General features: G+C 47.7%; 1 protein-coding gene across 2 annotated transcripts in view; it reads right to left on the reverse strand.

Annotated features, from left to right (window-relative positions):
* Nucleotides 1–1,027: 1,027 nt before the first annotated feature.
* Nucleotides 1,028–23,663, reverse strand: part of COLQ (collagen like tail subunit of asymmetric acetylcholinesterase) — a gene marked incomplete at its 5' end in the record, with an annotated part of 56,576 nt that continues 33,940 nt past the window's right edge. For both annotated transcript variants that reach the window (XM_080810305.1, XM_080810304.1), the window contains 11 exons: nucleotides 1,028–2,644; nucleotides 4,557–4,659; nucleotides 6,018–6,138; nucleotides 6,561–6,680; nucleotides 7,765–7,904; nucleotides 13,389–13,494; nucleotides 18,382–18,462; nucleotides 21,408–21,443; nucleotides 21,620–21,664; nucleotides 22,305–22,331; nucleotides 22,822–22,884. In XM_080810305.1, coding sequence (XP_080666431.1) covers nucleotides 2,575–2,644; nucleotides 4,557–4,659; nucleotides 6,018–6,138; nucleotides 6,561–6,680; nucleotides 7,765–7,904; nucleotides 13,389–13,494; nucleotides 18,382–18,462; nucleotides 21,408–21,443; nucleotides 21,620–21,664; nucleotides 22,305–22,331; nucleotides 22,822–22,884 — 912 coding nt within the window. In that variant the 3' untranslated portion in view covers nucleotides 1,028–2,574. The remainder of the gene's footprint in view (nucleotides 2,645–4,556; nucleotides 4,660–6,017; nucleotides 6,139–6,560; nucleotides 6,681–7,764; nucleotides 7,905–13,388; nucleotides 13,495–18,381; nucleotides 18,463–21,407; nucleotides 21,444–21,619; nucleotides 21,665–22,304; nucleotides 22,332–22,821; nucleotides 22,885–23,663) is intronic.

A 23,663-nucleotide genomic window follows, 5' to 3' on the forward strand; every position in this document is an offset into this window, starting at 1 on the left:
CCTGTAAGGGCAGCATGTGGTGTCATGAGTGCTGGGTGTTATATAAGACTGACGAATCACTGACCTCTACCTCTGAAACCAATAATACACTATATATAAATGAACTGAATTAAAGTTAAAAAAAAATCACAGTGCCACAGGGGGAGGATTACTATTATTACATATATACTTTGAAGATGTGGCTTTAAATCCTTTCATTTTCAGAGCCGTTCAGAAACCCCTTGCAATAGAGACAGGCCCACCTCTAATATTGTGGGATCTGGTTACAAGATACCACATATCGAAGTACTTACGTTAGAATCTAACAAACTATTACCAAATATGTCTCTCTGCTTGCTTGACAGTCACACTTTCATAAGACCTGGAAAGCTGGGTTTGATTCTGGAATATTTAGATTCCTCCAAGCTCCGTGGTGGCACAAGGAGAGCAAGGACCAGCCCACACAGAGCGGGGCTTCATGTGTGTCTGTGTGGAAACCCCAGCCCGCGTATCCAAGCCCCATCTATAACCCCTAAACACAGCTTGTCCCTGGCCACCCAGGTGTGTGCAGGTCACACTCAGACATGCGGAAGAGGGCTGCTCAGGCTCAGGACCACCTGGCTGGGAGCTGTGGTCTCCCGGGTACCTGGATCATGGTCTGGGAGAGGGGTGCACAAGCTCCAGTGGGCGGGTCACCTTGGCCTCATAGACTTCCTGCCCTGTGGGGAGGGTCATGGCCAGAGGAGGGCCAGATTGGTGCCCTTCAAGGCAAAGGACCCAGGACAGGGCCTCTTGTGGCCAGGTCCAACTAAGGGCAGTGTTGGAGCTCCATCCGGTTTTAAATGTGGTCCTAAAATAAGGCTGGAGTGGTGCTGGGTTATCAAGACCAGGCTTTGCAGCCTTAGGTAAGTCCCTCTGTAACTCTCAACATCTGTTTCCTCCCTTGTCCCTAAGGGGGTAGTATTGCTCCACATCCTGGAACCCTTTGCAAAGCCTGGGAGGCAGTGAATTCAGACCCCTCATTCCAAACAGAAGAGAGAGCCACACTGGGGAAACGAACTGCTTGTATTTCTTGATTTCCCATCCAGAGATCCCAGCATGAAGGTGTAGCTTTACATGGGGGCAACATCACCCAAGGTGTGTAGTAGAGGCTGAGGGAACCAGGTTGACCAGTGTGCCCACCTCTAAAGACGTCACCCTGGGGCTGATCCCATCTACTGCAGACCACTAGTGACAGCCTGTGGGGCCAGAAGCCCCTGCCTACTGAGTCCCCGGGACTCAGGCGCACTAAATAGCTTCGTACAAAAGCCCCGAGGTTTCCCTCCATCTAGTAACAAATAGACAAGTCCCATTTCAGGTCTGCTGTGGGGGAGACATCTTTCCAAAACAAAGCTAAGCCCCACTCAGGAAAGTTGGTCGTACAAGGCAGCTCACCAAAAGCCTGGTGAATGAGCCTGCAGAATCGTGGGGGGCTCAGGCACACAGACACGAGGGCAAGACTATGCACTACAGAGACACAAAGGGAAGGTCCCAGGATGCACACAGGAGTCAGCAGGCAGCCAGGAGCTGGAGCTCAGGACAGAAATGATCTCTGCCTGGGACAGGCACTCCGTCGTACGTAGGCTCTCCCATGGGGGAAACCCAGAGGCGTGCTTTCCTAAGGACTGGAAACACCAAAAGCCAGGTATAGACTTCAGCGGTCACCCTCTGGTAGTCAATCTCCTGAACAAGAAACGGACATAAGGGGCATTCACAGGACAGAGGTCAAGGGCGCAGAGAGCCACGAGGTCAATATGGCGCTGGGGATGGTGAAACCACAAGAGCTACCCCTTTGGGAGACACTGAGAAGCAGAAGGCCACTGCTCCACTATTGTTCATGTGCTGAGCACCCCAGCTGGGCCTCCACCCTCTCCCAGGGCCAGAGCACCGTTTTGGTGACTTTCTCAGGACTTTTTCACAGTTGGGTCTCTTCTTGGGGAAGCTGCATCCACACGAGGCTGTGCTGGGCTGTAGCCAGTTGAGGGGTTCCTCAGTAGGTCTGAGCCGGGAGCCATTCTGAGAAAACAGGCCAACCTCCCCACTTCGTGGCTCACAGGCCTGGAGACACCTGACGGCCGGCTGCCCTTGGTGAGAAGGCCCATGTTTCCAGAGGTCAGAGGAGCACAGAGGCCTGTATACCAGATGCCCCTAGTGGGATAAGAACAAATTCAAAAGGCCCGGCAGGTCTAGGCAGGGCTAACAGTTCTAAGCCAAGTCCATGGTCTGGGTCAGTAACATTCCAGAAGAGAAAGGGCACTGTAGGTTTGGCTATTGGTCAGGATGGTAGCAATGGGGAATAGTTCCCAGGTTGGGCACGTGGAAGGTTTTCCGGGACTTTGGATTAAGACAGGATGCAGTAGTCCTAAGTTCTTCCAGTTGGACTGAGTTACAAGCATGTCTTATCATCAAGAGTTTGTCCTTGTTTTTGTCGCACAAAGGTGGTGGAAACTGGACCGGGATGGCGTGAAGTCAGTTTGCCCAGGCGGGAGGAGCTGCTGCCGGTGATGTAGGACACAGCCCTCCTCCTCCTCCTCCTCCTCCTCCTCCTCCAGGCCCTCAGGTGAAGTAGCGGCAAGATGTGGAGTCGATGTAGCAGTACGGGGTGCACTGCAGGTCTCCATACGACCTGAGGGGGGCAGACAGGGGTCAGGGCGCACATGCGCCAGTGGGCAGGAGAGCTCCTGCCCAGCCCTCACGAGCATGCCAGGTTCTGAAAGGCCACCTCTGGTGACTTTTGGTCAAAGCTCATCAGACAGCAGCCACAGCTGCTACCTTTTCTAAGGGTTCCAGAGAGACTGTTCTCATTCTCGTTTAGGGTGAGAGGCTTGGGGCAGTCGAGTCCAAGCCTCGGGGGCTTTTGCCCTGGAGCCCAGCTGAGGGATCTGGGTGGAAAGAGTTGGCAACCTTGTTCTTAACACAGCATCTCTGAGAGAATCACTCCCTTCTCAAGACCTGGAAGGTTTCCAGTGCTGTCCATTAGATCATACTGTAGTGATGCAAATGTTCCATTTCTGTGCAGTTCAATACGGCAGCAACTAGCCATATGTGGCTATCGAGCTCTTAAAATAAGACTGGTGTGACTGAATAATTAGATTTTTAATTTTATTTAATTTTAATTAATTTAAATTTAAATAGCAACATGTGGCTGGGGGCCGCCATATTGGACAGTAGTTTATACTTCCGTTAGCCCAACTGCTAACCTTGAGACCGTGTGTTATACACTATACCATATTCACAAGCGTTCTCTGAGGCTTCTAGAAATTAGATGAGTAATCACAGCGAGCCAGTGGGTAAGCCCTGGGCTCTATACTATCCTGTACTCCATGTCCAAATGTCTATATTGAGTTGTCTCCATGAAGCCATCAACCAACCAGCTCAAACCTTCCAACGCTCTGGCAGGTAAGGAGTCCTTCATACTTTGGAGATGTATGTTAGGAGCCCTCCATACTTTGGAGATAGGGAAGTACATAAGATATAGAGGGGTCCTGGCCAAGCCTAAAGTGTTTGTTTGGGGTGACTATAGGTCTGTAGTTCTCCCAGCCTGGTTTGATATGTTAGTGTGTGTTTCGGGGGCGGACATTGAGGAGACCTCCTTGGAAGAGAGAGCAGAGAGAAGGTGACAGAACAACAGTCCTCGTGTCTGTTTCCCAGCTCTTGGCCTGGGTCCAAGGAACAGGGCTGAAAAGGAATGCTAAAGAGACTGGACTCCTGAGGGGGACTTAGGAGGTGTGAGGGGCCAGTGATCCACTCTGGAGCCAAGGGAGAAGCAGGAACTGAGGGAGGAACAGCCTTCCCATTTCCCCTAGAATGCTATACAATTCTGGTGTTGTAAGGATTAAGGGGAATGTGGTACCGTTTTTCATTTCTTAGGAGCAGTGGCCAATGACCCTCAGTTGACTTCGGAGACATAAACATGGAGGTCAAGACACTAGAATACTTGTTCCGAGCAATGCGAACACCCACTGGAGAGTCCCAGATATCACTAGAGAGGTCCTTGAAGGAGACTCTAAGTTCCTGGGGTTTTCCTGGAGAAGCCAAGAGCCAGCAAAATTAGATATTAATGCTGGTGTGATCTCATTTGCACCCGCAGCCTTGGGGGTCAGGGGTTGTCCCAGAGAATTCAGGTTATACAGATGCTTAGATTCTTGGGAATGGCCTGGTCTCTCCAGCCTCCACTAGGCTTCCTCCAGACCCACTCTCCAGAAGACTAATGTGGTCATGGTAGCCACTGGGGATGGGAGCTTTTTTCCTGGGGGCAACTGCTGAAATAGGGGGTCCCCAGGGGCCCAGGACAGAGCTGGTCACTGTCTCAGCTCAGCTGTGGTGGCACTCAGGCACACTGGGAAGACACGTGGTGGTTATATGTTTATGGCCTGTCTCCCCTAAGTGAGCAGGGACCATGTGTTAGCTGTCACCATACCTCAGTGTTTAGAAAGTACAAGGAACATAAGCACTAAAAAAATCTTTGTGAAGGAAAGAAGAGGAGGCAGGCAGAGAGGGAGACAGGGTGTCATAATAGCACGTGAGGCGATCCCTACCCAGGAAGATAGGTCTCGCACGTCAGGTAGCCAAAGTCAGAGCCGTCACAGTCCTCCACGCCCTTGTGCTGGTGACCATCTCCACAGTAGGCCCGGTGACAGCCTGAGGGACACAAGGAAGTAGCCCTGAGAGGGGCCAGGGTGGGATAGGCTTACCTCAACCTGTAAAGGACTATGTGGCTTGAAGGGTCCATGCAGAGTACATGCCCTCTTGAATGGACTTCCATAAAGCTTCAGATGCATCCACGTACTGCCCCTCACACCCCCAAATCCCACACCAGAGAATAAGGAGACCCAGGCTCCAGCCCACTCCAGTGACTCGTTAGTCAATGGACCAAGAACAGGCCACTGGGCTTCTCTGAGCCTCCATATCCCTACCTTAAGCCTGCGGTGAGGACACAACCTCCTTCAATAGGGTCTCTGTTCTCACGCAAGAGAAGCATCTTGGAGTCCAAGCCCCACTCCCATTTTACAGGGCTTTGAGACCCCATCAGTTCCTTCTTGCTGTGTGATCTATCGGACAGTATCTGCGCCAGGGGCAGAAGGGACTCCAGGCAAAGCCGGCATGCCGGGGAGGACCATCTCGGCGACCGTCACGGGAAGTACAGCTCCACTGAGAGGGCGCCAGCCACCTCTCCGCCCCACATCCATCCCTGTGCACACCATCCTCACTACGCCACCCCGTCAGCCTTCCCTGAGCAAGGAAGGAGACTTTGCATTTACACATCCCCAGCCCTGAGCGGGGGCCTGGCTCCGCATAGCAGGGGCTGGAAAATAATTCAATGGAGGGATGTTGAACCCTTACTCTACCTGGATGATCCAGTGCACATTAGCACACTGAATCTCTGAAAACTTGAGCAGTCATACCCATTTTTCGGTTGAGGAAAGTGACACCTGGAGCTGTGAACCACCTTCTATGCCCCCTGCCCACTGAGTAGCCTCCTGACTGAGCATCCCAACTCTGTTCTGTCTCGCTGTAAATCTGCTTTCTATCTCCCCTCCTGCTTTTGTTGCATGACTGGAAATAGAAGAAAAGCAAACCCTCCAGGGCTATGCCGCCCACCTGTCCTGGTAGCATCCTATCAGCCTGAAGGCAGCTGCCCTGAAAAGGGGCTTTGCCACTACAGCTCCATCTGGTAACACAGTCCCGATTCAAATTCTTGGCTTCTCCCCTGAGTCCTTCACTCTGCATCACCTTTATCTTTTGATAAACAACGTGGACTGGAATGTGGGTTTTGTCCAGAAGTAGGATTCAGGAAAAGGGGCAAGGTCCTTGACACTAACCCCCACTGACATGCTTGGGCAGTGGAAGTCCACATGTGGCCTGAATGGAGGGGATTGTCCCCACAGCAGCCCAGGTGTTCCCTCTCTGGCTCTAGAACTGTCCAGGGGCTCGCTCTCAGCCTCGCCCTACCCCGTGGCACTCTGCTCTTCAGAACCCCCCAGCTGGGCCCCACTCACTGATGCAGTCATCGTCCACATTGTTGTTCCCGTCATCACACTCCTCCCCAGGTTGTAGGACCCCGTCCCCACAGGAGCCGTGGTGGTCTACAGTGTAGTCCACAGGGTAGAAAGGGGTCACCTGGCCAAAGAAACACATGACAGTGACCAGGGATGGCATGGTGACAGCCGCAGGCAGGACAGGTCATTGGTACTGGGGCCAGAGGCTCTGGGTCTGTGGGGGCCTCCTCCTGGGGTGGGAAGAGGCACTCCTCTCCTGCTGCCCAGAGCTCTGCAGCTGACAGGAAAGTGGGACAGATCAAGGCAGCAGCCCAGCAGTTGGGGATCGAGACCATCTGGAACCCTGGCTCAGAGAGGAGGTTCCATGTGGGGAGCAGGGGCACAGAGAACTGCTCAGAGGCAGAGCAGGGGAGGTTGCCCAGTCCTTCCATGGGAACAGACTGCAGAAAGCTCTGTGCCAGGCCCAACTGTTGGCCATTCTTTCCTCTAATGCTGTGTGCCCTTCTGGGGTGGGCTGTGTCCAGATTGCCTGCCTCAGGGTACCTGGATGGGGAGCCAGCCAAGGCTGTCCTTGAAGTACAGAGATCTCTGGTCTTTGCGGAAGGCAATGGCGTTTTGGGTATTCAGCCTTTCAAGCTCCTCCTGGTTGTTGACTACAAAAATCTGCCAGAGAACACATTGGTGAGGATTCCAGAAAACACTTCTATAGGGGGCAGGGGGAAAGCTGGAGGAGGAAACAGAATCTCTATCCTTGGGCTGGTTAACAGTGGGAGGGGTTCTACATATTACACTCCTGAAATAGGGAGGAAGGTCTTGATTCCCACATCTTCTCAATCCAGTTCCAGCTCCCTGAGTTTGCAATAAGACTATCCATGATTTGGGGCACGTGGGTGGCTCAGTGGGTTAAGCATCTGTCTTCAGCTCGGGTCATGATCTCTGGGTGCTGGGATCAAGCCTCGCATCAGGCTCCCTGCTCAGTGGGGAACCTGCTTCTCTTTCTCTCCTTCTGACCCCCACCCCCCACTGTCCATTCTCTCTCTCTCAAATAAATAATATCTTTAAAAAAAAAAAAGGACTATCCATGACTTAAATTTTTAAACTTAAATACTTAAAATGCTTGTAAGACTTAAATAAAAAGGTGGTATCATCTAATTAACTAATTCAACATCTGGAAATGATTCTTAATGAATTGTTATACTCGAAGGTGTTCGTTACGGTTTTATTTACATTACTGAAAAGCTTGGGAGAGCCCTATAAGTACCCAAAAATAGGACGCTGGTTAAATAAATCACAGCACAGCTGCGTGTTGGATGCATGTTTATGCGTCCACTCAAATGATAAACTGATGTCCAGGGTTATCTCAAGATAACCCAAGGGAGGGTGGGCAGCAGTGAGTGGGTGTAAAGAGGAAACAGGAGTTGCCAGGAGTTGATAAATGTTGAGTTTGGGTGAAGGGTACATAGAGGTTTATTACACTATTTGTTCCGCTTTTGTATTTACTTGAAATTTTAAATAATTTTTTTGTTCCTAAAAAAAGACAAAGAAAATACTCCAAAATGTACCTACAACCAAATGGACAATTTGGTTTCCTACTTTTGATTTTCCTTTATTTCCCAATCTCCTATAATGAGTATCTGTCAGGTATAATGGGGAAATCATTCTTATTAAAAGCTCTTAAAAATCTCTGAGAGGATCAGGTGAGAGGTCCTGAAGGATAACCAGCCCAGATTTGTCCCAGGAGACTTACCACAGGAACGTGAGGCGAACTGGGCCCCAAAACAGATTCCCTGTAGGAAGGGTTATTCACATTTGTAGGGGTTCCACAAAGACAGCTTCCTGGAGGCCCGGGAAATCCTCGGTCCCCTTTGGGTCCCATCACAAGTTGTCCTAGGAAGTAACAGATTGCTGAGTCACTTGAGTGAAGGAAGAGAAAACCAGATAGCCCAGGGAGACTTGAACAAACTTCCCAACAGAAAGAAGGTCAAAGTCCACAGTATTTTAGGGTAGGCCTGGGGGGAGAGGTTCAAAGAGACTCTTGTTCCAAGGTGTGGAGGAGGTGATGCTCTCTGTGGGTCCCTTAACCATGCTGGGTGTTGCAGCACCTTTCCCAACCATCCCTCCCTTCACTTTCTCTATACTTCAGAAACAGATAAGACATTCTACTTCCCTGACTACCTTGCATTCAAGGTCTGCGATGGGAGAAGGGTAGGCATCTGGGAAAGTCTATCCTGATACAGGAAAAACATTGCTGGTAAGAGGCATAATTTCCTCCTCCTTCCTGTCTAGAAGACAGACAAGATGTCTGGTGCTGCAGCAGCCATTTTGCAACCATGAAGTAACAAGTCTGAGAAGAGAAACCAACACACAGAAAAGACCAGAGGCTCATGGGACATGGGGCCCTAACAGTGACCCTTAGAGGCTGAATGGACGCTAGCCATTTTCCACTTCTGGACTTCCTTGTTATGTGAGAAAAACAATCCCCTTTTTGTTTAGACTATTATTAAAAGGGACTTCTTGCTGATGAACACATTGCTAATTGATAGCTCTTATTATTATTTTTATTCATTTTATTCTGTTCTTATATGTAAGATCTTTATAAAGGAATTTCTGAAGGTGGGTTTCTTTGATTTCCTATGGAAGAAAATGGCATGTTTGAAAAGGCTCCACCCACTCATTGTCCCCTGATACTGAGAAGAAAGTCCTAAACATATATGATCAGAAAATTTACTCCCTGCAGTGTGGGTGGCCTGCTAGGGTAGTAATTTTCACCCTGACTTTCAAAGGCTCTAATGCCCAGGCCAGAGCCTAGACCGATTCCATCAAGAATGCTGAGAATAGAATCCAGGCATCTGTGCTTTTAAAAGCTCTCAAGCTGATACCAACATACACTGAGGTTGAGAACTGCTGGTCTAAGGAAACAGTCTTTGCACAAGCCATTCCCCCACTAGATTTTTCTCTCTTCACCCTCTATGCTCCCCACTCCAGGTGCCTCCTAACTTGCTCCTGACCTGGGTTCCAACATCACTTCCTCAGGGAAGGCTTCCGAATGCTCACACTCAGGCACGTTCACCTTGGATACAATTTCATAGCTCCCCATGCCACTTCTTCACAGCACTTCTGTTTGTGATTTTTGTACCTTGTGAGGTTATGTGATGAAGGGCAATCTCCCCCAATAGATTATAAGATCCACAAGGGCAAGGTTGGTGTCCGTGTTCATTTACCACGACTAGACATGCAGGAGGGGGAGGATACATGTTTGATGACTGCCTCAATAATGAGTGAATGTAGACTAACTGGTCTTCAGAAAAGGCTAAAAATCACCGTCAGGTTGGCTGGAAAGATCTAGAGCAAGAGCCATCCAACAGGAAGAGAGGAAAGAGAGGGAACCCCTGGAAATGGAGAAAGGAAGTATGTCTCCTCCTGGGAAAGTAAGGGGGAGTCTGGAGACCAGGCAGTCATTGCTTTCAAGTTGTATAACTTCCAGGCCAGCCAACAACAGGTGACACGTTGACAAATCCCGGAAGGGCAGAAAATAAAATGACCCCAGGGGAGAGGTCCGGTCAAGGCTCCAAGGAAGCACCTTAAGCTAGAGGAAGAGACCCCAATGGGAATACTCTCCCCACAACCCTGAGCGTTCCAGAACAGATAGGTCCAAGACAGAATAATGCCAGCAAGGGGGGAAGGGAGGCTTGCCAATATTTTATCCCGGGTTGTGGTAGTTTGTTTGAAAAAGAAACATGCATCCAATGCTCAGGAGGAGTTAAGCACAGCAGAGAGACAGAGACCCCACCGGCCCAGGAATACTCTGCGTAGTCATCACGTGGGGAAACCAAAGTGGGGATTTCTAGAACACGGAGGGTGTGAGAGTGGCACTGGAGCAGGCTCTGGGACCCCAACCGCTCCTCCAGATCCGTGGCCTCAAAGCGATTCAGGAGTTCGTCCCATTATCCAGCTCGTAAGTGGGGACGCTGAAATGTGAATTCATGTTCGACTTAACGATATGCCATTCAAGAGACAAGCGTCCAAGAATATCAATGCCTGCAGGAAGCTGGCGATTCCCAGGTACCACAATGATTTACTTAGACCCTGTCTGGGTGCTGGAAGGACTCAGCCAAATTTGTAACTCAGTTATTGCAAATTATACCCTAGACACATTTTGTGTCTAAATTTCCTCCCCTGCCTCCCAGCATCTCTTTCTCTATAACTTGGGTACTAAAGAGCTCCCGCCCTCTCCACCAGCCCCAGCACCAGCCTGCCCCCCAGCACTGGGCACCAGAACCAGAGCCAGCCTCCCAACGGGACAACAGGATGGGGCAGGGTGCCTGCTTCCTGCCCCCGCTGCAGTTTTCCTGCAGCTTCCTTTCAGCTGTTGGAGGGCATCTGTCACCCCTGCCTGCTGGTTTCCTGCCAGGAGGCACTGAAGGGCATGGCGACTCAAGCTTCCCCAGCCTGGCCTCTCAGAGTGGGCTGAGTGGGCCTGGCTGATCCATCATCCCTTGCGGCCGGAGGCCCCAGCTCTCCATCATTGCCCTGAGAGCCTCCCATCGCCACGGGCTGTGCAGTGGGAGTGGGCCTGAGATGGGAAATCTGGGGGAAAGAGGAGGCACCACAGAAACATCTCCACATCACCCCCAGCTCCCACTCTGCCTCTGCAGAGGCCGCAAGGCTGAATGGAAAGGTTTCAGGCCCGGGAGCCACAGACTGACTCTAGGCCACCAGTCAGCTCTGTGACCTTGAGAAAGTCCCTCTTCTCCGAGGTGCAAAGTTTTTTTCTAGAAAGGGAAGGTTGGCTAAGACCAGGGTTGTTTGACCTATGGTCGACAGAGACAAACATATCCCAAGATGGATTTGGGGCACGGGTTCTAGAACTCTGTGAAGCAATGTACAGAATCTTGGATGTAGATAGACAGATTTTTCTCCTGAGTGGGCTTGGGACTTTTATCAGCCTTCAAAGGTAGTCTCAGGAATCACTTTTGCGGCCTGCACCCATTCTTGATAATAATCCAACTGGCTCCACGCTTAGGAAAGTTCTCTTTTAAATTCCTCCCTCCTGAAGAGGGAGGGAAGAGCAGGATTATTGCCCCATTTTCTTCAGTCCCTTCACTGAGAGGATCCCCAGAAAGGAAGTGACTCAAAAGAAGGCACAGGAAGGGGACATGAGTCAGAAATGGACTGCATCCGGCTTGACTGCCATGCAGTAATGTGGGGAGACAGACTGAGAACCCAAGTGGCCCGTGTCTGTAGGCTGTCCATCCCACCTGCCCGGGACTGTGGTGATGCAAAGCTGCCTCGGCCACAGAAGTGGCCTCAAGGACCTGCCATCCAGCAGGAAGATGAAACTCCTCAGTTTTGTGAGCTGCTCAATACCCCAAGGGCCAAGAGAGTCCCTTCAAAAGACAAAACTCAGTCCTCACACCACATTCGCAGTCCCTGGGCCTGGCAGCTCATGATCACGGGGTTTGAGGAGAACATGGCATGTGCCAGAACTGAGGAGGATGAGGACAGTAATGGACACTTGAACAACATGGGCTTGAACTGCACAGGTCCGCTTACACGCAGAGTTTTTATAGTACAGTCCCGTGGTTGTATTTTCTCTTCCTCATGATTTTCCTCCTAACATTTTTTCCCTCCAGCTTACTTTCTTTAAGAATACAGTACATGACATATAGAACAGACAAAGTACGTGTTAACTAACTCTTTGATATCCATAAGGCTCCCAGTCAACAGCAGACTATTAGTCGTTAAGTTTTGGGGGAGTCACACGTTATACGTGGATTTTTGACTGACTGGGATCAGCGCCCCTAAACTCCATGTTATTCAAGGGTCAACTGTAGTTGGAAGGACCCCCATAAGGATCGTCCAGTCAATTCACGGAAACAGATTATGTGGCATGGACACATGGGCCGGGTGGCATCGCCACCTATTTCCCCTAAGGGAATAGAAACAGGTGTGATAAGATACCTTATTGTTATACGAATTGATGTTTGTTTTCCCACTACTTTTTCCTCTCCTGATTTCAAAGAGGTAGCAAGACTGTGCTTTCTTGTCTTTGGTGAAAACAGATATGATGTGAAGACTGTGCCTTTCTGCCCTCTGTTCTCAGAAGAGAAAATCTCCTAAATGGGGTAGCAGTATAGGAGGAGTGTGACAAGCGAGGGGGCTGGAGGGTGGAAGAGGGGAGATCACCCCAGACATGGAGTGACAGGGACCCCAGACATGGAGTGACGGGGACCCCCTGCATCCTGGAGAAGAGGTAAGTTCTCAGAAGGAACGGCTGTGGGACCAGTCTTGGAAATGTTCTGACACCCAAGCATGGCATGAAGATGGCAGCCACCAGGCCCCCTTGGACCACGTGCCCTTGGAGAGCAGGCATTTCAGAGGTGAACAAGGCGGATCAAAGGCTGGAGGGAACACCTCTGAGGTTTTTTCTGCCAGAATCCCCAGACTCTTTGCCCAACTCTTTTTTTGGCAGCTGAAGGAGTGTAGAGAACCCAATAATGCCTGAGATTGCATTTTCCTGGCAACCCGGCAGGTTAGAATCTCAGAGCCAGCTTTAATTTGGTTTAAAGGATCTAACAAGTTATGACATTTCTTGACCATCCCATGACAGGGCTGTGAATATATTCCTATAAACACAGGAAGGAAAAGTGAAATGTAGAATTTTAAAATGCCTTTGTTTTCTTAAGAAAAAAAAAAAGGTAATAAAAATTGCTTGGATTCCTTTCATACAACAGAGGACAAAGGACCCTATGGAGTGAACAGTCTTCTCAGGCCCAGTGATGCTGTGTTTATACAGACAATGTGCCATGAAAGGTCGTATGTGGAGCTGATGAAGGCACAAACTAAATAAAGGGTTTAGCTCATCAAATTAAACAAGGCAAACAAGGTAGCAGTGCTTCGATGCCCTCTTCAATGGTAGACTTTGATTTCTGTGTTCAGAATAAACTAACAAGTACTCTTTGATAAAACTACATAAGATAGAAGCTCTGCCACACCACTTTACTTCTAGGTTTAAGAGAACTGCTTGGAGTTGTGAAAGGTTCTTCTAGAAAAAGGAATTAGTTGACGAAATATGTGCCGGTTATTTTTCACATGAAGTATAAATGACATCACCAGTGTAATCATGGTTCCCTCTGCTTTCTCCTCTATTAGTTCTCTAAAATCCTACAACAGAATCAGGATGGTATTTACCTCTCTTGTGTTGAAGTAGAAAGAGTCAAACTGGAGAAATTTTGAATATATTAAAGTACCTCTAGTAGTTTCTAATTCAAAACACTAGACAGACCTCTGCAGGCATCTCCTTGTGCCCTCTCTGGGGAGGCTGGCCAGGAGGGCGACACTGTAGATCACATGAAGCAGAGTAGCTCTTACCTGCGGATGGGGGGCCCGGTGGGCCTGGGGGACCTGGACGGCCAGGTTGACCAGAAGGCCCAGGCTTGCCTGGTGGGCCCATTACTCCACTATCTCCCTTCTGCCCCTGACAGAGAGAAAGGCAGAGCCTGTTATGATAACAAGACATGGCAAACTTCCTTCCCCATTTATGCCTAAATCAGGGACCACCTTGCACTTTGGAGCAGGAGCCCAGGGCAGGATGCTCCTGAGGCCTTGACCATCAAACTCCTAAAAAGCTCAGGGCAGGGGCACTTGACTGACTCAGTCAGTGGAGTATGGGACTCTTGATCTCAGGGTCATGAGTTCAAAGCCCTATGCACGTTGGCCGTGGAGCCTATTTAAAAAAAAAAAAAAAAAAAAGAGCTCAGGGCAAGAGATTATGATGGTTACAAGTTTATAGACATTACTTCTTGCTATCTCCGGGAAACACATGGCACATGACTGCTGAAAGGAACCAATCCAACCCTCTCCCCTCACCAGACAGAGGAGGCAACAGAGGCTCAGGAAAGAGCAGAGATTCACACAAGGCACCTAGCACTGAGGCAACAGACTTGTTGCCTAGGACTCAGGCCTCTGCTTCCTCGTCAAGACCCTTTCTATTTTACCACAAGAGCCGTTTCCATCAAATGAGTGGCTCCCACTTGCTCTCAGGATAAAGACCCAGATCCTTATTTCAGCCTACAAAGTGCTACATGGCTGGCCTTTCCAGTCTTCTGGTGTTTTGGGTCTTCAAGAGTACAACGCCTTTTACTTTGCTCCTCCCTGCCCAAACTCCCTTTCCACGCCTCTGCCTGGTTAACTCCCTCCCAGCCATTAGCTCTCAGGTAAAGTGTCACTGAAGCACAGCCTTCTGGACCTTGCTAGACTCTGCCAGACCAAGTGAGTTCTCCTTGTCACAGGCTCTCAGAACTTGGCCCCCTTCCTCCCTGGCCTTTACCCAAATCAGAAAGACACCATTATGTGTGCGGTCCTTTCATCGATGTCTGTCTGAGACATAGGCTCCCTGTGGGCCAGAATTTGTCTTGTTCCCCAGACTAAATGGAGGAGGAGGAAGATGCTGACAACACAGAGGGGAAGAAGTTCTGCTGAGCTGGAAGTCAGGAGACCTGGGTTTTCACGTTGCCCATGAGACCCTGGGTCATGCAAGTCATTGTTTTGTGCCTCAGTTTTCTCATCTATAAAATAGGGCCATTACATTAAACACACACATTTGTTGTGAGAGTAATAAAGCTCCTAGAGGTGAAAAAGTAGTTTGTGCAGAAGCAAGGGCTGGGGGTGGGTGTCAAACTATGATTGATAGCAACTGGCTTGGTTTCTTCTTTTTCACGTGGTTGGAAAAGATCTGATATCTTAAAGAGAGCCACACCTGGAGCTGTAGCCATTCCACACAGGATGTCTACCTTACTGCCTATTCTGAGAGGCTCAAGAGCAAAGCTTTCCTCCTTAGGGCTGCTCTGAGGAATGACCCCAGAAACCAAGGTCTGTAGGTTCTTCCTCCAGACGATTTGCTAATTATCTGCTCTTGCTCTGGGCCTAAACAGGACAGCGATTAATGCACGACATCTTTGACCCGGATCCCCTTTCGACACTTGTGCCTTGGCAGGCCTGCCCATGTAATGAAACATAATCTTCCCCAAGTCTGGGAAGCAGGGGGGCAGGGCACTCCTTTCCAATCACAACAGTGACACATGACCTGCCGCTTTGTCAACATGCTCTGTGGTCTCTCCTGGCAATGTCCAAGGGGTTCTGAAATTCTTATGTATGTATGTATGTATGTATTTATTTATTTATTTTTAGGAGTTCTAAAATTTTTAATATGGGACCTGTGACATCAGAATTTATTTCCAATTCCATCCTGATGGAGGGAGCTCATGGTAACTAAGATGGGTCCCAGAATAGCAAAGGAGGTCACATCATCTTAATATAGCCACAGTTAAGTCTTGTTTTTCTAAAAACCACATCAGCTGACTAGAGCACAGGAAATGCCCCAGCTTGAAGGAGCTGGAAGCACTCCTTGATTCTGACACCAAACAATGATGGAATATTCTGTGTATCAGAATAAGCCATGTCCCTATGAGCAGGACTCCCTGAGCAGTGCTTTCCAGGAAAGGCATTCTTCTTTATTCCTTTACTACCACAAAGCTTGGTGATGCCTCTCAAGGAAGTTATTCTTATGAATATTACTATAAATCTTCACTGAAGATTTATAATAAGAGTGGAGAGCCATTTTCCCAAGCCGGTTGAAGGCAAGTACTGAAGCATGAAGGTGAGGAGAGGTATGTGGGGAAAAGCAGTTCTCAGCGCTCCAAGTTCGAATACTGCCTTTGAAGCTTGCTTGTCTGAGGGGGTCACTCTACTGCCCTGACCTCAGTTTCCTCACAGCTAGACTGAGGGAAGTGGATGAGATGGTCTCTAAAATCCTTCTGGATCTGAAATTCTAATCTCCCGAAGTCCCTGCTGGATCTCTGATTCCAGGAGTTGGATCAACTTATGATAACCTCCAGAAACTCTTAGTACCACTGGCCCAGCAACATTCCATGTAAAAGACTCTGTGGTAGGAAACTAATTCACAATTTAAAAAATAAAGGACCATGGTGGTCTCCCAAGGCTAACAGCTAAAGTCTCTGCTGACTAGACAGCAGGGAGGGTTTGGAGCACGCTCAGCTTATTTATAACATCCTGTAGGAAGGAGGAACCCATTTCTCTCAGCTCCCACCCATGGTCCTGGGGTAGTTTTAAGATTGTTCCAATTGAATTATTCTCAATAGTGTCAGGAAATAGCCTTCTTGGCTCAAGCCCTCACCAGGAAAAGACAAACTCTGTCCAAGAAAAGCTCCAGAAGGATGGACACCAGCAGGCTTCTTGAACCCCAAGCTGTGAAATCAGCAGTAGGGAAGAACAAGATTTTCTCCTTTTTTCTCCTTTCCCTGAGCCAAGATTTTAGGGAACTGTGGCATCACTGTGAAGTTATGGACATGCCGTCCATTTAAAACTTTGAAAAACTGACTACTGCGACTCCAGAAGTTATAGTGGAATTTGTATTATCCAGGTTGGAGCCTGTGTAATTCTCAAGTTCACTTGGAAAAGACCAGAATTTGTTTCATACTGTTACCATTGTTTTGGACCCTACATATTAGAATTCTCCATATTCTCCATATTCTCCATATTCTACATATTAGAATCACGTGGAGGGGGTGCCTGGGTGGCTCAGTCAGTTAAATGTCTGCCTTCAGCTCAGGTCATGATTCGAGGGTCCTAGGATCGAGCCCCACGTTAGGCTCCTTGCTCAGTGGGGAGTCTGCTTCTCCTTCTGCCTCTGCCCCTCCTCCAGTTCACACTCACTCTCTCTCTTTCTCTCTCTCAAATAAATAAATAAAATCTTAAAAAAAAAACAACCCAAAAAGAATCATGTGGAGAGCTTTAAAAAACAGCCAGCCATGCTGAAGCCCCATGCCAGGTCAATTATATCAGATGCTCTGGGAAGTAGGGCCTAGGCACTGGGGATGATGAGAGGCAAACTTGGAACTACAACCATTGCACCCAAGGTAGAAGACCTATCTAATCTGTACCCAGCTTATTCTTCTAGATGCTTAAGTTTGAGAACCACCGATCTAGCCTAAGGAAAGAATGAAAACATAAGAATGGAGAAAGGTTTGCACCCCAAAGATGTTCACCTCTCAGCATTACATATAATTTGGTTAGGGCTCTCTTGTCCAAGCAATCTACTGCTTACTCATTTACAAAATGTGATGCAGACATTTAAAACAGATGTTTAAAAATGCTTAATGAGGGGTGCCTGGGTGGCTCAGTTGGTTGAGTGTCTGACTCTTGGTTTTGGCTTGGGTCTTGGTCTCACGATTACGGGATTGAGCCCTGTATCAGGCTCTGGGCTCAGCGGGGAGTCTGCTGGGGATTCTCTTCCTCTCTCACCCCCTTTGCCCCTCTCCCTGCTCGTGTGTGTGTGCTCTCTCTGTCTGTCTCTCTCTATCAAATAAAAAAATGAATCGTTAAAAAAACTCTTAATGAGTCTGTGCAGTAATGAGCAAATGTGTGTATGCTGTGACTTTAAGTTACAGTTTTAGGATATAACAGTTATGTATTGGATATAAAAGACACAAACAACTAGAAAGTTCACAAAGAAATAACACTGGAAGGAAGTACACCAAAATGGTTATGTCTGGTGTTAGGCCTTTAGATGACTTCCCTCCTATTTTCCGAATTTTTCAAGTTTTCTGTGCTGATCATATATTACATTTATAATAGGAAAAGAAGTAAAAAGTTTACAAACTGAACCAAAAAAGTAAAGGAGTGCCTGTCCATGAGAGAAAAGATGAGAAGTTTCTCTGAGGCACTCAATGCAACTGGAAAGCCAGCTAAGCCAAATGTACCTTCATCTTTCCTCTCCTTATCACGTCACATGGTTTGACTCCAATGCCTGCTGACAGGGGGAGTTCAGAATGAACAACTCCCCTAAGCCCTTAATAGCGCCCATAAAAAGAGTGGAGTCACTTCCAAATTGGGGGTCTGATTCGGGAAAAACCACTGTATTGCTGAGACCCAGAAAACCCTTCAACAGCAAGGAGATATTTAGGCTGTTCTCCAAAACTCCATTTGTGTCTGGGACATTGAGGCAAAAAGCAAGTTTTCTGGATGAACAAGCAGATCTGGCTTCTACTCCCAGTTGCTTTGGTTAAGACAGACCCATTCTTACGAACCAAGGATCCACTCTTGCTTCTGGCCTTGGACACAGTTTGAATGGGGTGTTTGCTTCCAGCTGCTTCAACCCTCGGTTAGCCTAGAGAAACAGGAGCTCCTGGAAGTGGTGTTCTTTCTGCCCACCAGTCTCGAGGACGCTGGGGACGGTGGCTATGGAATATTTATGATGGGCTCCACCTGTCTGTCTCTCTATACCACCCGCCTACCTGTCAGGAGGGTCTGACTTCAGGGGTGTGGTAAGCACTAGGATCCTTACCGGCTTTCCTCGTTTTCCTGGTCTTCCCCTGGGTCCTCTGGGTCCTGTAATCCCAGGCTCACCCTTTGGACCCATTTCACCCTGGAAAGAAGAAAGAGAAGCAAGAGAGGAATTAGGGCATGGGGGCAGGCAAATCTCTGCAGGTCCATCTAATCATCGGTCATGAGGGCAGCGCACTTGATCATTCTAGACCTCTTCCAACTGGCCAATGTGGGAGACTGGGAAAGTGATGAGGTCATGTGAAAGGTAGATAGGTTTTTCAAGGAAGTAGAAGGAAAGGAGGAGGTTACCCTGGGTGGGTTATTTATTATCTGTGAGAGACAGCTCTTGGGTAGCACACATTTGAGTGTGCCAAGTCACCATCCTAAACGGCCAAAGTAGGACATTGCTGCATGTCAGCAACATGTGTGCCTGTGACGTGGCACACTGCCAGGGAAAAATGCTTTCTCTTTTAGTGGAAATTGTGTGTTGTGTTTTGTTTCATTTATTGCACGAATTCCAATCAATGAGTTTTTGAATGGCTGGACACAGTTTTGACAACTATCATCTTTGGAAATTTTCTGCTCAGGTAATGACCTTTATTTAGGGTTATAAATTTCCCTACTCTTCTGTAGAAGCTGGTTTGGTTCCAGCTCACTTTCATTTGAGTTAGATGAAAACTGTGGGGAAAAATGTTCCAGACATATATTCACATGCTCAATGTAATGATTATAAAAGGCAGGAAAAGCAATGTCAACAGTACTCTTAGTTGAAAAGCCCTACTCTGAGCTATCAGAACCAAAAGCACCAATTGCAGAATTACATAGTTTCAGGCCAACTTTTGTCAAACCCATTTCCCCATCATAGTTTCTCTCCTTCCCCGTGTTCTTTTAGGATTCCAGGGCCACCTGCTGGTTTTGGGTCAGGGACCCCACAGAGCATCATTCCTGCCTCCAGTTATCCCTCTAGAGTCCAGAATGCACCACCAGCAAGTTAAGTTTAGCAAGAGCAACCATGAGAGTTTCTGTTAGTCAGCAGCTAGTGTCCATGAAAAGCTACCCCAGGCACTCAGAGAGAACAATAAACACCCAGCAGGCTCTCCACGTGGAAGTCAGAGGAAGTATAATATAGTGCACACTAATACAGAGTAAGGATGAAGCATAAACTCTGAAATTATGTCACTTGGCCAATGTAACAAATTTGTCTCTACCCAAGTCACTAACTTCTTACCACACCAAGAACTGTTCTTAAACCTGTGGTTTCTTTCCAGCCTGTCATGTCCTCCATCATCTGGGCAGTGAGAGAGTGGGGGAGGATAACATGGATTCTATGTTGTACAATTTTCCTCGGCTGTTTAGAGGGGGGTCATGGGGTATTTTGTCTGGCTTGGAGAAAACAGCCGCATAAACGGTATAAGTGGTTTTCTTTTCTTTTCTTTTCTTTTCTTTTAAAGATTTTATTTATTTATTTGACAGACAGAGATCACAAGTAGGCAGAGAGAGAGAAGGAAGGAAGCAGGCTCCCCGCTGAGCAGAGAGCCCGATGCGGGGCTTGATCCCAGGACCCTGAGATCATGACCTGAGCCGAAGGCAGAGGCTTTAACCCCCTGAGCCACCCAGACGCCCCTCATTTTTTGTTTCTTTTTAAAGATTGGCAGAAGGAAGTGTGGCCCCTCTCTTCATCAACTGGAAGCAGCCAGTAAGTTCTTGATCTAATTTCTAAGACCTAATTATCGTTATCATATCATCTTTGTCTTAAAACAGCCTGCCGTGAAAGGGAAAGAGAACTCTAGATGGCAAATCTAGTAAATGGTGCAGAGCCCAAAGATGCTGTCATCCTTAATTCCACAGTAATTTATTATTCTTTGATGTTCACTCTTGCACTGAATGAAAACCTAGCCCAAATATTTTTAAATCAAATTATTTTTTTCCCTTTTAATGTTTCCTTTAACTTGCTTATGCAATTATTTATTTTTAACCCAACATTCCAGCTAGGGAATAATGGGAACAGAGTTTTTGACAGCATAAGACAGTGACAAATAGTAATAAGAGATGACTGAAATTATTTAAATATGCTCTCTGGCTGGAGGTCAGATAAAAATTGTTTATTTGAGTTTGGAAAAGAAAACTTTAAGGTAAACTTAAAAAAACCATTAGGATTCTAAGAAAGCATGCATTTGCATGTTTGAAGAATACTGTGCTCTGAGGCTTAGGAAAAATGACATCCACCCAGGTCAATGGCTTTCAGCGTGAGGAACCACCATTACCACGTTAGATAGAGGAGTTTTCAGTGGCCAGTTAGGTATGCTCTCACGCTCTCTCTTTATCCCGACACCTCCTCTCACCAACCCCCCATTCTTCCCCAGGCCCTAACCCTACATAGAAGCTTCCAGAAATCTGCCAGTCCATTGCCACTTTCATAATTTTTGTCATATCGGGACACCATTCTATTGTTAGTTGCTAGATATTTTTTCTTTAAGTCAACTGAATGTACTCCATTTTTAGCAAGCCTTGTTCCCAGCAAGATATCCATGAAATTCCACTAAATACTTAACTGTTTAAATAAAAAGATTAACCATCAAATGAAAAAACTTTTGCTGTCACCCAGCTAAAATAACTCTGTGTACTGCCCTCAAAGAAGGTCTGAGTTGACTGTCACCAGCAATGGCCATAGGCCAAAGATGCCTGTGCCTCACCGTGGGGCCCTTGACCGTGGCAGCTCAGATCTGATCCCTCTGTCATGATGCCTTCTGCTTCTGAACATTACCATGGCCCTCCGACAGTCAGGAAAGGCATAGAAAGCCCTCTCTACCCGGATGGCGGGTCTTCTCCATCCCACTGAACTGGACAGAGGTCTCAGACCATACTGGCACTCTCTCTCATCAATGTGCTCGGCAACTTGCTCCTCTTCCAAACCAGAACCTTCCATGGCAAAACCCACTTTCTCTCTGGACAGAGAGGCAGAGCTCTTTGTGTAGTGTGTAGAAAGTCTGATTTTTTTTTTTTTTTTTTTTTTACCAAGGCCTATTTTTACTTGTAAGTACTTACTTTCTGCCCCAGCATTCCAGGAAATCCTGGGAAACCCTGTGAAGAGAGCAACACACAGAGTGACTATCTCTGAGAGAGGGCCCGAGAGAGCTGTGGAAGAGTGTGGTTGGCCATTTTCAAGATAAGAGCCCAGCCAGCCAGCCAGTAAGCTGGACAGCCCACAAGGGGCTACGACTTCTTTGTAGTTTATCATTCCGTGCAAAGGCCATTACCTTTTCTCCTTTGGGACCCAAGTCACCCCTTTCACCTCTGGATCCCTAGGAGGAAACCACAGAGAGTCAGAGTTAATGCCTGGGAGGGAAAATTGGAGCATTTCACAATGAAAGCTCCCTAAGCCAACACCCTCATTTTACAGGCCAAGAAGTAGCAGGCTCAGAGTTTAGGTGACTTGCCCAAGGAAGGAACGCTTTGTGATCTACCTTTTATTTGGACCACAAAGATCTTTTGCTTTAATAAAAGACAACTCACAGAAAATTCTGTGTCCCAGATCCTCTCTCATCCTGTAGGAAATTGGTCCCCAGGTTCTGGCTGGGTTTTTTATTTGGTTTGGTTTGGTTTTTGGCAGATGAGAAGGTTGTGTGATGGAAGCTTAAAGACACATGTCAGCCATCATCCTCCAGTATCCCCCAAGCAAGCAATGTTCCCTCTCCACCAGGCACAACCTTCAACTGCTCGTCTGCCCTACTTCCACTGGAGCTCCTCCCTTGCCCACACGCCCTGCCACAGGAGACGCCTCCCTGCTTTCTCAGCCCAATGACAAAGGCTGTGGGAATATCTAGGAATCGTCACTATAGTCACTAACTTAAGAGAAACCTGGGCCTGTCCTCTGCTCATCATTGGCCCTAGAGCCAATAGCCCAGGCCAGGTTCTGGGAAGCCATCAGAGACAAACACTAACCTTTTCCCCTCTGGATCCAGGGTAGCCCTAAAAGAAAGCAAAAGGTACATTTAGGATCATCCCCATAGGACCTTTGGGTTTGATGCAAGAGTAGAAGGAATCCCTGAATGTGATGGTGACGTGTGTCCCCACCTCATGCTGCACGTTTTAGTGGAGGTTCTAACAGTAAACACAAAGATGTCCTGAGGGTTATGTTTCTCCCAGGCCTAAAAAGAACACTGTTTTTCTTACTCACAAAAGCCTGAACAAGGTTTCCATCTGCTTTGTTGTTTCAGGAGCTTGACTCTCCCTGCCCAGGAGAACAGCAGGAAAGACATCTCTATGCCTCGTGTTCCAGGGATGCTGTCCCCTAAAGGGCTGGTAAAGGCAAGCACTCTGGCGCTGGGCTTTCCAATATCTCTAATGTTCCCCACATCTGGGACAGCAGCCCCACCCAGTCCCCATCTTTGTGGAGAGCAGCTGTTCCAGAACCTTAGAGAGAAGACCTGGGAATGTCCACCCGGACCAACACACTGACCTTGGAGCCCATTGGTCCTCTTGACCCTGGCAAGCCCATCATACCCAGGTCACCTTTTTCACCCTGTGAAGAAGAAGGGAAAAAGGACCTACAGTGACTTTTACTAGAGAATCATGGGCAGGATTAGGATGGAACAGGGGCCATCAGGGCTGGTTGGTGAATCTGAGGACCCCACATCCTCCCTTGTTCACTCCCAGGGGTTCAAGGCTGCGCTTCATCCTGGTATTTGAGATTAAACATAAAATGAAATTGCCCCAGGGAGAGCAGATCTCCAAACTAAATGCTAAAATGCTATAAATGCTCCCTCTGTTCTGAGTGGCTTGTGAGAGGGTGGGGAGAGAGCTTGGGGGCACTGGGGCCTCATAGCACTAAGTGTCAGCACCCCCGAAAACTTCACCGGCTTTGTTCTTTGAATAGGGAGGGCCTTTCAGGCATTTCCATATACTTTCACTCTAGGTTTGCAGCCAAATAGAGAGAACATCAGCCTCTGAACTTGCATTACTCAGACAGGGGACTAAGACTCATGGATAGGCTCTGAACCGTCTGTGCTAAAAATTCCGTACCAGGGCTAAAAAGTAGAAATATAAGATACTTAGACTTAATTTAGAATTTTTTAAAAAGTCACATTAAAACAGGTGAAATTAACTTTAATAACATTTTGTTTAATCTGATTGTCATTTCAAGCATATAATCACTATAAAATTAACAAGGTATTTTACATTCTGTTTTTCATAATAAATATTTGAAATCTGTTGTGTATTTTACATTTAAATCACATCTCAATTCAGGCATTAAATTTTCATCCAAAATACTTGATCTTTATTAAGATTTCATAAAATTTA

The sequence above is a fragment of the Martes martes genome (genome assembly GCF_963455335.1).
Source record: "Martes martes genome assembly, chromosome: 1".
Taxonomy (NCBI): domain Eukaryota; kingdom Metazoa; phylum Chordata; class Mammalia; order Carnivora; family Mustelidae; genus Martes; species Martes martes.